The sequence below is a fragment of the Pelodiscus sinensis genome, chromosome 30, assembly GCF_052426305.1.
Source record: "Pelodiscus sinensis isolate ZL-2025 chromosome 30, ASM5242630v1, whole genome shotgun sequence".
Taxonomy (NCBI): Eukaryota; Metazoa; Chordata; order Testudines; family Trionychidae; genus Pelodiscus; species Pelodiscus sinensis.
Genome location: NC_143081.1, coordinates 13,108,713 through 13,126,316, shown reverse-complemented (window position 1 = coordinate 13,126,316; position 17,604 = coordinate 13,108,713). Strand labels below are relative to the sequence as shown.

General features: G+C 45.0%; 1 protein-coding gene and 1 pseudogene across 1 annotated transcript; one reads left to right on the top strand and one right to left on the bottom strand.

The window, feature by feature from the left end:
• The first annotated feature begins 2,941 nt into the window (after nt 1–2,941).
• LOC102454206 (olfactory receptor 14C36-like) lies at nt 2,942–3,930 on the top strand (annotated as a pseudogene).
• An 8,311-nt stretch (nt 3,931–12,241) lies between these two features.
• Nucleotides 12,242–13,204, bottom strand: LOC102454447 (olfactory receptor 5AP2-like). The gene has a single exon (XM_006117859.3). It carries the CDS (start codon nt 13,202–13,204, stop codon nt 12,242–12,244), a length of 963 nt encoding a protein of 320 aa, XP_006117921.3.
• Between the last annotated feature and the right edge of the window lie 4,400 nt (nt 13,205–17,604).

The window sequence follows — 17,604 nt, the reverse complement described above, 5'->3', positions numbered from 1 at the left end:
AATCACTCTTTAGCCATTACAAGTTACACCCTGCAATGAATCCCATGTGGCACAGAGCTAAGACAACGGATACAGGCCGGGAACTTTTTTCTCACCTTCAGTTCAGTTTCACAGGCAAAGAATATGGAGAGAGACCAAAGAATAGGACCGATCGCCAGCTGGTGAGGCTCAAAAAAGCTCCATGGAAACCAAAGGGCCGAATTTCCACTTGACAAGTCCTGATAACTTGGAGTTCTTGGAGACTGTATCAACTGACATCGGTTTACGACGTTGCACTGAGTTTCCCGTCGGCTGCTTCTTTGAGACCAATATCCCACAGAGGGGCAGCCTGAGCTGCGGGATCCTCTGGGGGCTGCATGCCGAGAGTGGCTGATGAAACACAGGAGACAAAAAAAAAATCTCTGCTCTCCCAGAGCGCCTTCTGTGGAGATATTGAAGGAGCAGTCTGTCCTAGGTTAGATGAGGCCCTGGTGCCCGTCAGCTCTGGGCTGTTCTCTGTCACATGCCCATTCTAGACATAAATAGTTTCTTCTGCAATCTCCTTCCAATAACTCCTGAGTCCTGCCTTGTCGATATCCAGGGTCCTTCAAGGGATGCTGCCATTGTGTGAGGTCTGGCGCATGTTGTGTTCTTCTCTGTTTGTCTGGGTCAGCTAGGGCAGAGCGACAGGGAAGTTTGCTCCGCAGGTAACATCAGAGCTGGGCTCTTCGGCTTCAAGACCGAGTTCAGCCATTTAGCCCTGCAGCAGGAACATCCGGAGTTGTGACCATGTTTGCTGCTTGAATGTGCCAGGATCCTTTCCTCAGCTCCAGGGTGAGAGGACTTTCTACTCCCCTCCCGTTTGGTCTTTCCCCTCTCAGCTAAGCCTGCCTGAGTTGAGGGAATACAGTGGAGGGTCCAGGAACCAGCTGCTGGATAACTCAGTGAAGGGGCATTGTTCACAGACAATGTTCATCAATAAGGGCTGAATCCCGGCAGTGACGTGTCTGGTGCAGCACAGGTTGGGAGCATCCCGCAACGCCCGGCACAGTAAGTCTGTTCTTTCAGTCCAACAGGGTTTGATGTTAATGTCCTAGACAGATTTCATAATGCAACTGGGAGTGACAAGGAAATGACCTTTTACATGTATTTACTGAAACATTTCCAGCTGCTTTGAGGGTTTTTGGTGTTTGTTCTGTTTTTCCTGCCAGCAACCAGCAGTTGACTTGTCTTAGAAATTGTGAAATCCAAACTTTTGTTTTCTTTCAATAAGGACCAGCAAAAATTCAGCCAAATCACCAGAATCTGAAACGTGTTCAAATAAAATGAGGAAAGCCAATCTGTTGAGTTTTCCAATGTCCAGGTTTTCTTTCAAGAGTAAAAAACCTCCCCAGAAGATTTTTAATCTTTGCTGTTTCTTTGATATAATTAAAACAGTAAATGTCTGATTTTTCCAGACTGGTATCTTTGATCGAAACTTGATGGGAACATCAGTACAGTCTAATAACAGTAAAATCTGAACCCAGTCTCTCCACTGAAATGTATTTCTGTTCACTTGCTGAGTAGGAAGAAGGAGAAAGCAGCAAAGTGGGCATCCCACAGAACAGCTATTAAACACACTAGTGCCTTAGATTGAGAACAGTGAATTGAAGCTCCCAGCCAAAGCCTGTATCACTTAACTCTGCCCAAGCACATGGGAGAGGTGAATGCAAATAGGACCTAAATATCTGTCTCTAGTGCCATATGCCACCTTCATTGCTGCTGGATAACTACAAGTCCTGCAAATAGGGGCACCAAACATACACATAACATGCAGTGCAACCCCCTGATAGCCACCAGTCCCAGCAGACAAACCAGAGAAAGGGAGGAAGGGGAAACGGAGGCAGAACAAAGGAAAGTGACCAGCCCAATATCACAGGGCAGGTCAGTGGTAGAGCCAGGAATAGAATCCAGGTGTTCCAAAAGCCACGGGGCTGTGCAGGCATAAGTGACCGAGAGCATGACACAGTGGAGAGGTAGCTGGGAGGTGTTACTAGCCTACACGTACAGGGAGGTGGAAGTGGGAGTCTGTGTCGTAAATCAGTACCGCGGCAGTAGGACCTTCATGCGATGCTGCAATGGAATTTAATAGATGAGCTGCCATGCAGGATACTGAGTCACTGTGAGTCTCACATTTCCCCAGAAAGTGGTGTCCAGGCACTGCTGGAATTTTTCTTTCATGCCCCTGCCTAGGGCTTGCTGGTTGTAGCAACAGGGGATCCCTCTTGGATGCAGCTGTTGGGGGTTGAATTATGCTTTGCTCCATCCTTCATAGGGCATTGTATCCAGCCCCATCCTGAGTCACCCTCGGCCATTCCCAGATTGCGCAAATTGATGCAGCTCCATGGATGGTATGGGGTACGGGCCATTTGACACCCGGGCGGTAACTCACCACCCTTGGGCTACGTCTACACTGGCATGATTTTCCGGAAATGCTTTTAACGGAAAAGTTATCCGTTAAAAGCATTTTCGGAAAAGCGCGTCTAGATGGCAGGATGCTTTTCCGCAAAAGAGCCCCGATCGCCATTTTCGCTTTTTTGCGGAAAACAAATCTCTGCTGTCTACACTGGCCCTTTTGCGCAAAAGTTTTTCGGAAAAAGACTTTTGCCCAAACGGGCGCAGCATAGTATTTCCTCAAAAGCACTGACAATCTTACATGAGATCGTCAGTGCTTTTGCAGAAATTCAAGCAGCCAGTGTAGACAGCTGGCAAGTTTTTCCGGAAAAGCGGCTGATTTTCCAGAAAAAGTGGCCAGTCTAGACACAGCCCTAGTGAGTAGCTTGGACGGGCACTGAGCATAGTGGAGACTCAAAGCATGAGAGATTTCTTCAGGGAATCGGGGTCATTCAATGTATCACTCTGATACCAACTCCTGTCTGTGCTCTTCCCTCCTCAGCCCCCACACTGTGCACTGAAGAAGAAAATGTCCAACCGAAGCACCGTGACCGAGTTCCTGCTCCTGGGCTTCTCTGACGTCCGAGAGCTGCAGGTTTTGCACTTTGTGCTGTTCCTGGTACTTTACCTGGCAACCCTGATGGGGAATCTTCTCATCATCTCAGCCATCGTCCTTGACCATCGTCTCCACACCCCCATGTATTTCTTCCTGGGGAACTTGTCCATAACAGACCTCGGCTCCATCTCCGTCATCGTCCCCAAATCCATGGCCAACTCTCTGCTGGACACCCGGTTAATTTCCCATCCTGTGTGTGTCACCCAAGTCTTTTTCTTTGTACTCTTCCTTGAAGCTGATTTTGTCTTCCTGACCATCATGGCCTATGACCGATACGTCGCCATCTGCCAACCGCTGCACTACGAGAGAGTGATGAACAGGAGAGCTTGTGTTAACATGGCAGGCACTGCTTGGATCACAGGTATTGTCTACTCTGCCCTGCACACCGGGAACACCTTCAGGTTACCCTTCTGCCAGGCCAACGTCATCAACCAGTTCTTCTGTGAAATCCCCCAGCTCCTCAAGCTGGCCTGCTCTGACTCCTACCTCAGTGAAGTTGGGCTTCTTGCCATTAGTCTGTTTTTAGCTTTGAATTGCTTTGTTTTTATCATTGTGTCTTATGTTCAGATCTTCAAAGCCGTGCTGAGCATGGCCTCGGAGCAGGGTCGGCACAAAGCCTTCTCCACCTGCCTCCCCCACCTCGCTGTGGTCTCCTTGTTACTTTTCACTTCCATGTTTAATTATCTGAAATCCACCCCCAGCTCAGGATCAAGTCTGGATCTGGCGGTGGGTGTTCTGTACTCCGTGGTGCCTGCCATGATGAATCCAGTCATCTACAGCATGAGGAACAGGGAGCTCAAAGCTGCATTAAAGAAACTATGTGGAGGTTATTCATCAACAATTACAGTGTCTGTCATTGTGCCTTGACTGCGATTTTATTCTCAGCTTCTTTACGGATCTAATTAAATAATGACAAAATTCACTTATTGAGAAGATTGGATGCACCTGTTTAGGAAATCATAAAATGCAGACTAATGCCCCGGCACTAAATGAGTTAATTTTGAATCACACCAGTGTAAGTAAGATCCGAATCTAGGTAGCTGGCAATAAATATTCCTACATACCCCTCCCACTGACTGGCGGAGTAATATAACTATGTTTTCTGAACACATTGCACAGGATATCAATAATCAAAGCTATGTCATTAATGAGCTTCATTAACTTTTGGTCACTTCTCCTGTTTTGGGAGACCACAACTGTGGATGATGTATGAGGGGCTTGACTTTGCATCACTGTTTCTTTGCTCCTGGTGACTTTTGGAATTTGCAAAGTATGTTTGAGTACATGGAGGTAGCCATGAAAAAATGTCATTTATTCAACGTGTCTTTATCATAGTTTCTTTAAAAGTTTTTTCTAGCAGATTTGGATTTTTTTCCCCCAATGATGAAGAATTTAAAAAAAGTTCCTATAGATTTGTAGACAGTTGCTGTCTCATTTAGGATGTGTTAGGGCACCTAGATCCTTCTATAGTTATGTGTATTATCGTTTTTCATTTCAATAAATACACAAATAAATACTGGTGGTGCTACTCCCATCCAGCACACCTGGGTGGCTTCCTCAGCCTCAGAGGTCTCCATAGACATGTTTTCAATGAACATCTCTTGGGCATGGATGGTCCTCAGCCGAGACTCCTCCCTCTGCACCTCTGCCGCCCACGGCCTGGCAGATTCTATCAGCATACGCCTCTCACGCTGGATGGTGTCTCCAGCCTGGCTTTGTAGGAAAGAAATTCAGACACCAGCCTCAGCAAATCAACCCCAGGATGTGGAGAGACGCATACATGGTTGGGTTCTCTGTCTGGAAATAGATGCAACACTGGGATGGGTGCCAAAGCCTTTCTGAGCCCTGGATTTTATTCTTTGCTCTCCTACAAACTCCTTGTCAAACCACAGGAGACAGAGATTCCTAATGGGGGGGGTATCAGCACATGAAATATGGCCCCTCCCTGCCACACACCTCTAGCCCCTGAAGTCCTGTCCTCCCACCTCCCATTGTCACAAGGCCCTGCCCTCATACCACCCATTCCTCCAATGCTCCAGCCCCACATCAACTTTTCCCCCAAGACTTCCCACTTTCAAAAATGATGGGGCCATCGCCCACCAGATCCTTCGTTCGTGCACCTCTCTCTCAAATGCCCATTTGCTGCCTCTGTTTGCCCACTCCCTTGGTCACTTCCTGTTTCACTTTTCAGTCCTTTAGTCCTGCCCAGTATGTTGAGCAAGCCATGAGAAAAAACAGCGACACAAGCTCACCCACTCACCCTCAGAAGAGAAAGTTACTCACCTTGGTTCAGTAATGATGGTTCTTTGAGATGTGTGTCCCCATGAGCGCTTCACTGTTGGGGCACATCTAGACTGCCTGCAGCATTTGAAAGAAGATATGCAAATTTGGTGTGAATTTGCATATTCTCTTCCGATCCCATTTTCAGAAGAGTGTTTTCGGGAAAAAAAGTCTAGATGTAGCTCTTTTGAAAAAAACCTTCTTTTTCTAAAGAACCCTGTACACCTCATTTTTTTAGGAAGAAGGGTTCTTTCGAAAAAGGGGGGTTTATTTGAAAGAACCGCATCTAGACTGTTTTTTTTTTCTTTCAAAAAAACTCTTCTGAATACGGGATCAGAAGAAGATATGCAAATTCATGTCAAATTTACATATCTTTCGAAAGACGTGGGTAGTCTAGATGTTCCTTTGGTGTTGGGTCATCCCAGCACTGCAGACTAGAGTTTTCATGAGCAGTCATCAGCTGGACAGTACATCTGAAGCTCATGCCTTGAGCCGTTTGTGCCTTTTTTATCACGCTCGTGGTCCGGTTCCCATTAGTTCCTCAAGTCCAATCCTGTATCTGAAAAACATAATAGGAGACTCCGAAATGAGGAGGAGAGAGGACACATATCTTGAAGAACCATCGTTACTGCACCAAAGTGAGTAACTTCCTCTTCTTCTTCAACTGATGTCCCCGTGGGTGCTTCATTGTTGGTGACTATGTAGCAATACTCAAGAGTAAGTGGAAAAGAAGGGCCTCGGAGTCATGGCTTAACAGCAATCGATAGAACCATGGAGGCCATGATGGTGTCCTTTGCTTGAGCCTGCGAAAAAGTGTAGTGCTTCATAAAGGTGTCATTGGCGGACCATGTAGCCACTCTGCAAATGTCCTTGAGGGGAACTCCCCAAAGAAAAGCTGTAGAGGTCGTAACTGCTCTTGTAGGGCATGCCCTATATGTCTCAGGAAGTGGCTTATTCCTTAAGGCAGGGCTACCGAACACATAGCCCACAGGCCACATGCCACCCACAACCCATTTGTGTGCAGCCCGTAGGTGGGAGCTAAAACAGAAAAGTCGTCAATATAATGGTCTTCTGTTGATATGATTTTTAGTAATTAAATTCCTAGACTGTCATTGCGAATTAAAAGTGCTGTCCTATGGGTGGAAGTCAGGCGAATATTGCATTTTGTTAATATCAGCAGAACTGCCTTAAATGGGGTCTGTGTGTAATGTAGTCTTGCCTTAATTTTTGTATTCATGCCCATCAGCGTGAAATAAGCTACTTGCATATTTATTTACGTATATATATATATATATATATACAATCACACTTAAGTTGTGACCCTTGGCATGTGCTGTGAGTATCATTGTGGCTCCAGGGGCTTTCACAGTTGAATAACCCTGCCTTAAGGTATAGCATGTTGTAATGCAGGAGACTATTAGGTTGGAGATACATTGCGAAAACAGAAGATCTTCTTTAGTACTCTCCACTGTGGAGATTAGTAAGTGCTCGGATTTATGGAAAGTTCGAGTTCTGGCTATATAGAATGCAAGAGCTCTGCGTATGTCCAGAGAATGAAACATTTCATCCTAAGGAGTTAAGAGCGGTTTAGGATAAAAGGAAGTGAGGACAATTGGTTCATTTATATGGAAGTCCAAACATACTTTAGGAATGAAGGAGGGATGTGGACATAATACCCCATTGTCTCTATTAAAAATGGTATACGGTAGTACTGCCATTAAGGCTACTTCTGGGGGCAGAAGTGATTGCTCAAAGGAGGCATGGGTAACAATGAGCATCCAGCATCATTTCCAAGTTCCACAGTGGTGGTAGTAATCTGTGTGGTGGGTATAGAGAGACCTTCTATGAATCTTTTTGTTATGGGGTGTGCGAAAACTGAACCACCATCTACTGGTTGATGAAAAGCAGTAATAGCTACCAAATGTACTTTTAGGGATGGAAGGCCAATTCAGCATCCTTGAGGAACAAGATGTAGTCTAGAATTTCGTGTAAGGGTCCTGTGCCTGGGTCCAAATCTTTGTTGGAACACCACAAAAGTAATCTACGTCATTTTTGGAGGTAAGTGTAATGGGTAGATCGCTTTCTACTGTACAGAAGAACCTCTTTCACTTGGTTTGAACATGTAGTTCCCCCTCATAGAAACAAAAATGAGCCATGCTGTCAGGCGTAGGACCTGTTACTGTGGGTGGAGTAAGGTTCCCCTGCTTTGAGTTAAGAGGTCACAATGAATCGGAAGTTGACAGGGTGGCTGAGGAGACACCAGATACAGATAAGGGAACCATATCTGTTGTGCCCAAAACAGGGCTATGAGAATAATTGTCACCTCATCTCTGTTGATCTTCTTTAGCACTTTGGGAATGAGCAGAGTAGGAGGGAATGCCTATAAAAGGGGAGCTTTTCAGCTGAGGAGAAAGGCGTCCCCTAGAGATCCTGGTCTGATGCTGGCTCTGGAGCAATAATGCTGATATTTCTTGTTTTTGTAGGAAGGAAACAGGTCTATTTTCAGAAGACCCCATCGGTGAAAGATGGATTGGAGAACCCAGGGATAGAGCTCCCACTCGTGGTCTGGGGCAAAGTGTCTGCTGAGGGTGTCTGCTGTTAAGTTGTTGATGCACGGTAAGTATGAAGCTACCAGGACGATTTTGTTTCATATGCACCAGTTCCATAGTTGGACTCCTTCAGAGCATAGAGAATGGGATCGAGCACCACCATGGCGATTTATATAATACATTGTTGTTATGTTGTCGGTCAATATTCCGATAGTGTTGCCCCGAATGTGTGTAACGAAATGCCTGCACGCATTGAAGACAGCCCTGAGTAGTCCATCATCCTTGTATTGACATGGTATCCATGTGGCTCCTCATCCAACAAGGGAAGCGTTGGTAGTTATATGTGCAGAGGGTTGATCTCGGTGAAATGAGACGCCTGCTAGAAGGATATACCACCATTTGAGAGATCTTAAGATGTGGCAAGGAGATACCGGTCTGTGCACTTGTCGTCTGAGGTGGGTATAAACGGAAGCAAGCCAATGCTGAAGGCATCGAAAGTGCAGACATGTGGTTGACCATATATGTCGTAGGGGCCATGTGATCCATGAGCTGAAGGCAGGTTAGTGTTGGAACAGTAGGACTGGTCGTGAGAGCAGCAATAAGCTTTTGCATCACTTGAAACCTTTGTAACAGTAGGTATGCCTTTGCTGAGCTAGAATCTAATGGAGTGCCTACAAACTCTAGGCAAGGACAGACAGACATCATCTTTCTACAAACTCGGGGTCTGTGTCAGTTGTAGTGTCAATTTCTGTACACTGAGTATAAGATCCAAAAACTCGAATGTTTGCCTAGTTGTCAATACCATTCAGTGTATCTCTGTTTTAGATGGGCCTTTTACCAAGCAATTGTTCAGGTAAGGAAAGATAATCACGCCTCGTCTGGGAAGGTAGGCCATGAGACAGCAAGCATCTTTGGGAACAGTCTGGGTACGGAAGAAAGGCCGAAATGTAGTACTTGGTACTAGTAATGATCTGATCCCACCACGAAATGTAGGACTGGTTTGTGCACAGGGTGTATAGTAATGTGAAAATAGGCGTCCTGCAGGTCGATGGCTGCAAACCAGTCTCCCTTCTCTAACATGGTGATTATCGATGTTAAGGTAACCATTTTGAATAGTTGTTTTGAAGATACTGATTCAATCTGCGGAGGTCTAGAATAGGCCTCTAGCCTCCCATCTTCTTTGGGGTGAGAAAGTAATGGGAGTCGAACCCCTTGCCTCTGAAGGCGTCAGGTTCCATTTCTACCACTCCGAGGACTGAATATGATAACCTCTCGGGATCCCTTCCAGTTCTAGTGTTCTATGATACTACGAAAATAAATAGCTCAAATTGCGTATCTTATTCGAGCTATGGTGCAGTGTAGATGCACCCTTATAGTGCCTTGACTGAGACTTCATTGAGATTCTTTATGACTATAACAAGTGGATGACAAAATTCTCTCCTTGACAAGACAGGATGCACCTAATTAGGAAGTCATAAAATCCAGACCAATGCCACTGGCATTGAATGAGTTAACTCTGAATCACACCAGTATAAATAACATACCTACACACCTAGCTAGCTCTCTGATTATGAATTTAAAATTCAACTCCTTTGAGTATTGTGAATTAAGACACTCATCTGGAAAAACATGTAAGCCAATGCTTAATTTAAAAAATGACAAAAGTCCTATGGAAGCCTAAAAGTAATTTACATGGTTACATGATTTTTTATCTTTTGGATTCTGGAGTTATGGATGCAATTTTCAACTAGGCCTTTAGTAATGAGACAACCAACTCTTAGTGACTCTCAGGCTACATCTAGACTGCTAGCCTCTTTCGAAAGAAGCTTTTTCAAAAGATACTTTCTAAAAAGCCTCTTTTGAAAAAGAACATCTAGACTACAGCCAGTACTTTCGAAAAAGCAAGCCACTTTCCAGGCAGTCTGGATGCTCTCTGTTGAAAAAGCACAGTTTGCATTACATAGCGCCTTTTTTCGAAAGAGCACTTTCGAAAAAAGGTGTTCTTCCACGTAAAACGAGGTTTTCCGCAGTCAAAACACCTGCCACATTCTTTCGATTTACTTTCAAAAGAACGTGGCAGCAGTATAGATGCAGGTAAGGATTTTTCAAAAAAAGGCCACTTTCAAAAAAAATCCCTGTAGTCTAGACACACCCTCAGTGGGAGCTCCCTGAGGAAGTGGGTCTGGCCCACGAAAGCTCATCATCTAATAAACCATCTTGTTAGTCTTTAAAGTGCTACATAGTCCTGTATTTTGTTCCAAGAAGAGAGTATGATTCTACAGAAAGCACGATACAAAGTATCCAATATATTACAACTCAGGAAGCTGAAGGCTGCTCTCAAATCCCCCCTCCCTCTTCTGTGGATTAAATTAACCCTAATCCTGTTGTCTCTCCTCTCAAGTCATGTGCTCTAGCCCCCTCCTCACTTTCTGTCCTTTTCAGCCAAGAAAAGCCTGATACAGGAAGCCACAAAAAGTGTACAGCTCCATTTACACAGCCCCACATGGCTTTGCATCAGGGGACAGCTGGAGGGTGGAATGGGTGCTGAAGGGTACAATGGGCATATAAAGAGTAAAAAATCAGTGAAGGGGGATCATGTTAATTTCTGGCCAAAAACAGGATTGGAAAATTTGGAGGAAGACCAGAAATTCCCCAGGAAACTCTAAGGTTGTATACTTTAATTCCCTTTTTGGTCAAACTTTGGTGGTAAATTTCTATCTGGGGTGAACAAGTCCAATGGGAGAATAACTGGACAATGATTTGAAAAGTTGCCATGTGTTTTTCAGTGCTCCTTTCCTATTTGTTGCCATTCATTCATTTTTATTTGGGTGGAGGACAGAGATCGGGGCAGAGGAGCTTTGAAAATTGGGACCATCCATCTTCTGTTTCCATTTTGTTTGTCTGTATCAATGGGAATATTGATAACACTATGCATAGAGATATAGATACAAGATGAACCTCTCTAGTCCAGAATTCTCTGGTCCAGAAACATCCATCATCTGGAATGATTTGAGTTTGCCAGATGTCCACTTGGCCAAGTTTCCCACCATCCCATAAACTTTGTTTATAGCCACCAGTCCTGACTCTCCATGTTCTGTGCTGTTATTTAGCTCCAATTTACCCTTAAATGCCTTCTCAGAGCTCAGCAAGGCGTAGAAGTGTTGGTAATGCTGCTAGACAATAATGACCTTCCGTGGTCTGGATAATTCTCCGGTTCAGAATTGGTCAGGTCCTGAAGGTGCCAGACTACAGAGGATCAACCTGCTTTTTAATGTTGTCTTGACTCTGCAAACATTTCTCAATTAGCAAGAAATTTCACACAGCACAAATCTGAAGCTTCCAACCATCCACAGCCAGGAAATTATTTGCCCAACCCCAGCTCTGCAGAGAATGCTTTCTAAGCACAGAACTCCACTAGGTGTGGTGGCAATGTTTGTCACCTACTTTTCAGAGGCAAAACTGACAACAGAGGAAGCCAATAAGTAGAGAATGAAAGTCATTGGGTTTTGTGGGAGTTGAGAAGACCCAGAACACTCTAAATAGGTTCACCTCCCCGCAGAGTTTGAGCAGTAGAGTATATGTGGGGATAAATGAAGCAGAGTATTTTATTGAAAAGTGTGTCTAGGGAAAAAAATCAGTTAAACATAGTTCATACAATATTAACTTTGCATAAAGAGATGAGTATTAATAGATAAAAGATGAATGCTCCAAAAGTAGCAGAAAGAAATTGGGATGTGTCTTAGGGAATGTCTTCACTGCACGATTATTTTGGAATACCAGGTTTATCCCGAAATAGCTACCCTGTATCTACTCAAGCCACCAGTTATTTCAAAATATTTTTCGAAATAACAGGCATGCTATTTTGCCATCCCAATAAACCTAATTTGACGAGGGTTAAGGGATGGCTTGAAATAGCACGTTATTTTGAAATTTCACACTGCGTAGATGCGCCAAATTTCAAACTAAGTTCTTTCAAAATAGATTCTATTTTCATTGCACGTCATATTTCGAGTGTGGGGAGGAGTGTAGACGCACCGTAAGTATCTCAGTCCATCTCTATTTCATTGTATGCTAAAATTTGTGCTTTCCGATTCTCTTCCTGTGTCTGACAGCAACCAGTTTACAAAGAGCTTTCTTCAGGGACTCATTAACCTCCTGTTTCTCAGGCACATAAAGGATTGCTCGAAATAGCAGGCTATTTCAAAAGTTGGCATTGTGTAAACAAGCTAAATTTCAAAATAAGCTCTTTTGAGAGAGATTTGAAAAAAGATATGCAATTGCAAAGCGCAACTTGCATATCTTATTTTGAGTTTAGGGTGCTGTGTAGATGCACCCTAAGTATCTCAGTCCATCTCTATTTCATTTTATGCTACAATTTGTGCTTTCAAAATCTGTTTCTGTGTCTGACAGCAACCAGTTTATGAAGAACTTTTCTCAGGGATTCATTGACCTCCTTGTTTCTCAGGCAGTAGATGATGGGGTTGATCATGGGATTCAGGACTGTGCAGAAGACAGAAAATACTTTTTGCGATACTTCGGGAGTGCTGACTATTGGAACCACATAGATAGCAAATATGATCACATAGTAAAGTGTCACCACCATGAGGTGGGAGGAGCAGGTGGAAAAGGCCTTTTGTTTCCCAGTGGTGGAAGGGATTTTTAGGATGGTGGCGATGATACAAACGTAGGACGCCAGGGTCATTACACAAGGTACAAGTGTCACGATGGCAGCATCAGTAAATGCCACCAGTTGCAGAATCCGGGTGCTGCTACAAGAGAGCGGTAGCATGGATGCGAATTCACAGAAGAAATGGTCAATTTCTTTTGAATCACAGAATGTTAATTGGAAAAAGAAAATATGTACAAGGGCACAGCCCAGAAGGCTACTTATCCAGGATGCCACCACAAGCTGGATACACACCCGGCCATTCATTAGAGCAGCGTAGCGGAGGGGGTGGCAGATGGCTAGATACCGATCGTATGACATGGCAGTGAGGATCATATTTTCAATAGTTGCCAGGATACCAAAGAAATATAATTGCACCAGGCAGCCCTTAAGGGAGATGGCTCTGTCCCCAGTCAGGAGACTGACCAGCAGCCTGGGCAGGATGGTGCAGGTGTAGGAAGTCTCCAAGAAGGCCAAGTTCCCCAGGAAGAAGTACATGGGGGTGTGGAGGTGATGATCAGCCACCACTAGCGCCATGATGAGGAGGTTCCCGGTCAAAGTCACAAAGTAGATGACGAGGAAGACGAAGAAGAGAAGGGGCTGGAGTTCTGGGCCCTCCCCAAATCCTAAGAGGATGAATTCTGTGATGAGTGTCCGGTTTCTTCTTTCCACTTTCTCCATCATAGGTCTCTAGAAAAAGAAGAACATTAAATACTGAGCAGCGCACAGCTGAGACGAGTGGTCAGTTTCACTGGTAGTAATTGGGAAAAGGTAACCTGCATCTGTCAATTGGAAAAATGAAGTTGTCAATGAACCAAAGAAGACTCACATAATTAAGAGGTTGAGCTTCATATGTCAATAACTCAAGGCCTCAGAACCACTGCTGAGTTGCAGAAATGCTCCTTCTAACTCCCTTAAACTCCACTGAATTATAAAGCAATACCTTTAGGAGGGGGTTTTGAAACATCTCTTTGATACGGGTGTCTTATCAACAAATGTTGAAGACATAAAAAATAAATCAGGAGGTTGGAAATAGGAGCTAGTAAGACTTCAACCCAGGTCCATCTACCCTGCACTGAGATGTAATTCTCTATCGGTAGACATACGTGCACTGGCTGTGATCAAGCTATTAAGATAAAATTAGCAATGAGGACCCAGCAGGTCAGACAGCTGTCTCAGACAGCCAACTGTCTACGTACCTAGGGTCTCAGATGGAATTGTGTTTGGGCCACTAGTCTATGTGGTCATGCTAATAACAGCAGTATAGACTTAATAACTCAGGCAAAGGTACAGGTTGAAACTCTCTCATCCTGCACGTTTGGGATCTGCCTGGTGCTGAACCACAGAATTTGCCGGACTTCGTGAGATCGATATTGTCTGGCAGCATTACCAATGCTTCCATTGCTTGCTGGGCTGTTAGGAGACATTTAGGGGTGAATTACAGCTAAATAACAGCACAGAACCCTGAGAGCCAGAACTGGTGGCTGTATACACACTTTACGGGAAAATGGGAAACTTGCCCATAGCCATGCTAAGTTCAACCTGTAGTATTTACATGGCTATCAGAGCAGGAAATTATATTTTGTGGAGGCAGGATAGACATACCCCATACGACACAAATGAAACACTGTGAGGATTTGGTTTGGAAAAAGATCTATCCAGCTATTGCAGAAAATGCATAGAATTATGGGCCCTGTTTGATGAATGCAGCTGAGAAACAGAGAAAGGCAGACCAGAAAAGAAAAACAACCCTGTACCCTGTTTGCCTAATCTCAGATACACTCGGGTAAATTGCATCGGATTTCTGTGGACTTACACAAGTGTAACTGAGACCAGGCTGCAATCCCATCCAAAGAAGTGTAAGGAACATAAATATGAGGACTTGTCAAGAGAGAAGAAAGGAAGTCATTTTATCCAGAAGGGAGAAAGTTTCAGGGGAAAACAAAGTGAACCGAATTAGAGAAAAAGTGGAACTACAGTATATATATACTTAGAGGGGTAGCTGTTTTAGTCTGTAACTAAAAACTGGAAAGATTTAATCCAAAACCAACCTTTCCTGAATTTAGCAGCTCATTTTTACATCAAAAGCTAAGTATGGGAAACTTCCATCACACTTAATTAGACTCAACACCCATCCCATAATTAAGAGGTACTTTCCCTCCTTTCTTTTTATGTTATAAATTCTGGGTTTGTGTTATCCCTCTCCAGAGGATCTGAGGAAGTGGGTTTTGCCCATGAAAGCTCATGATGCTATAAATATCTTTGGTAGTCTCGGAGGTGGGACGGGGTTTAAGGAAAACGCTGAGAAACTGATGTATTTCAAAATTAGCAGTGTGAAAACAGAGCCAAATTTAGAAATAAGCTATTTTGAAATCAGCTATGCGATTTACGTAGCTCAAATTGTGTGGATTATTTCGAAGTACGTGCTGCTTTGCAGACGTACCTTAAGTTGCGTTTCAAAATATTGAAGAGCAATAAAACTCCCAGCATGAAAAATACAATGTGTACACAAGGAGCCCATACAGAAGAGAAGCCCACGCTTCTTGCTATGTTGTAAGTCTGAGAGCATTCCTAGGCAACATTTGCTCTCACCCATCTACAGTCATTTCTGCGCGATCCTGTTCTTTCCGACAAGGTGGATGCTTGAGCAGATACTTTTTCCTTTTCTAAACTCTTTCATTTTAACTCTGCTGCTTTCCTTTTCGCACCGATGACCTATTGCCAGCTGCCCTTTGACCGCTGAATTTCCTGAGACACAGTTATTGTCTTTGCGAAATATGTCCCATTTTCTTCTATTTCATTCTCTCGGTAAACTGAGTTTGGGGTTCCTACCTGGAAGTCTGGCTCCTACAGCTCTTTTCGGCAGAATTTGTCGTTATACCAGTTTACGGGAAATGAATGCCCCTCCTGGCTGGAATATATCTCCTTCATCTGAAATGACGTAACCCCCTTGGGTATTTCTGCTGGGGGAATTCACAATTATTGCATAGAGGACAGTCAGTGTTAATATGTGAGGGAAAAACAACAGCACTAGGAAAGTATGGTTAATAACCTCCAAGGTGAAGTCATGGAAAACAACTTTTGATTCCAATGGAAAAAGGATGGAGATGGGGGAACTGTTAATCCAAGAGACAAAACAATAGGGAAATCAATGTTGATAGATCTTCTAAGCTAAGTGAAAATCCGAGTTCATCTGTTGCATTAGATGACTAGATCTGCTAGGAACAATAGAAAAACAATCAAACACTCAAACAATGTAAATTCTATTTTATATAAGGAAGGAAATTAAGTGTTGCCAAGATAAACCAATTCTGGGCTGAGGCTCCAAGGTCAGTCTGATCTCCAGCTGCAAACCTGGATTCGATTTCAGCCCTGGTGTGTAGATGTGCCCATGGAGCTATTTATCTCATAACGTGGGACAACCAGTCCTCCAGATGTCATACTCTTTCAAATCATTTTACAAGCACTGAATCTTTACATGATGTGGATGCATCCTATAGTAAATCACTTCATCCATTTGCTTCCACTTTATTTTGACGTCTACCATGTTCTTTTGCTAATTTAACAAGAGCTGGCTGCTACCAGGGAACAGCACCTGCTACTCATACACACTGAATAATGCAGGGTCCTACAACAGTGCGGCCAGGAGTTGACTTTCTGTAGCTCCAAGACAACCAAGGGGAAGTCCTGGGAGGAGGTGGGAGCAGAGGACTCTGTCCCCACTGGCACCCTGTCTCCTGCTTCAGAACCCTGTCCCCTGCCCGCCCCCCGGCACCCTGTCCCCTTACCCCCACTGGCACCCTGTTCCCTGCTGCAGAACCCTGCCCTCTGCCCACCCTGTCCCCTACCCCAGCACCCACTAGCACCCTTCCCTAGCACCGTATCCCTTGCTCCCACCAGCACAGAACCCTGTCGCCACTGATACCCTGCCTCTGCGCTCACGGCACCATCTTCCCTCTCACCTGCCCCCAGTCATAGAACCTGTCCCCATTGGAACTTTCTCCCCTGCCTCATCACCCACTAGCACCCTTCCCCAGTACCATGTCCCCTGCTCCCATCAGCACAGTTGGGGCCACATTAGTGAGGCTTTTTTGGAGGAGTTATTTTTTTGCATCTCACTTCTGTGGCCCCAACTGACTTTTCTGAGGGTCAGTGACCCCTGACTCAAAACAAGGTCCCCGCCCTTCTCAGAAATAAAGACAATGCAGAAACTTTTTTTTTTCTGCATAACATTTTATTTCAAAATGAAGCCTGGCCAAGCCCCCTTCTGGGTCACAGCATCATAACACTCCTGTCCCCTCCTTTCCCCCAAACCCTACATCTGAGCCTCTCATACACTGGAACCTCTGCCCTGAACCCTGCACATACCCCAACCCAAATTCCTCCACCCTCACATCCACAAGCCTGTGGCTGGCTTAGTACCACAAACCTCCATCTGACCCCAACACTGCCTGGCCTGGAGCCCCCTCCCCGAGCCAACGTCCCCTTCTCCACATCTTCCTGCATCCAGATTTCCTCCAGAGCTTGCACCTCTCACCCTTTCCCACTCCCAAATCCCTCATTCCCACCCCAGAGCCTACACATCCTGGGTATGTCTACACTACAGAGTTAGTTCCAACTAACTTTAATAGGTGCTACACTAGCGCTCAGCTAGTCCGAACTTAATTCGAACTAGCGGAGCGCTTAGTTCAAACTAGGTAAACCTCATTCCACGAGGATTAAGCCTAGTTCGAACTAGCTAGTTAGAATTAAGAGCTGTGTAGCCCCTTAATTCGAACTAGTGGGAGGCTAGCCCTCCCCAGGTTTCCCTGGTGGCCACTCTGGCCAACACCAGGGAAACTCGTCTGCCCCCCTCCCGTCCCGGGACCCCTTAAAGGGGCACTGGCTGGCTACGGTGCCCATGCCAGGTGCAAGCCTGCCAGCACCCAGCCAGCAGACCCTGCACCTAGCACGGCACAGAGCCACCCACCCGATGTCCCCCAGCCCACCCCTCTTCCCGGGACCAGGCTGGAGGCTCCCGGGAGCTTGCCCGGGACCGCAAGAGGTGGGCACCCGCCTGGGCTAATCTCGTCCTCGATCTC

Coding starts and splice junctions, on each gene's coding strand:
- LOC102454447 (XM_006117859.3), bottom strand. CDS start 13,204: ATGGAGAAAGTGGAAAGAAGAAACCGGACACTCATCACAGAATTCATC.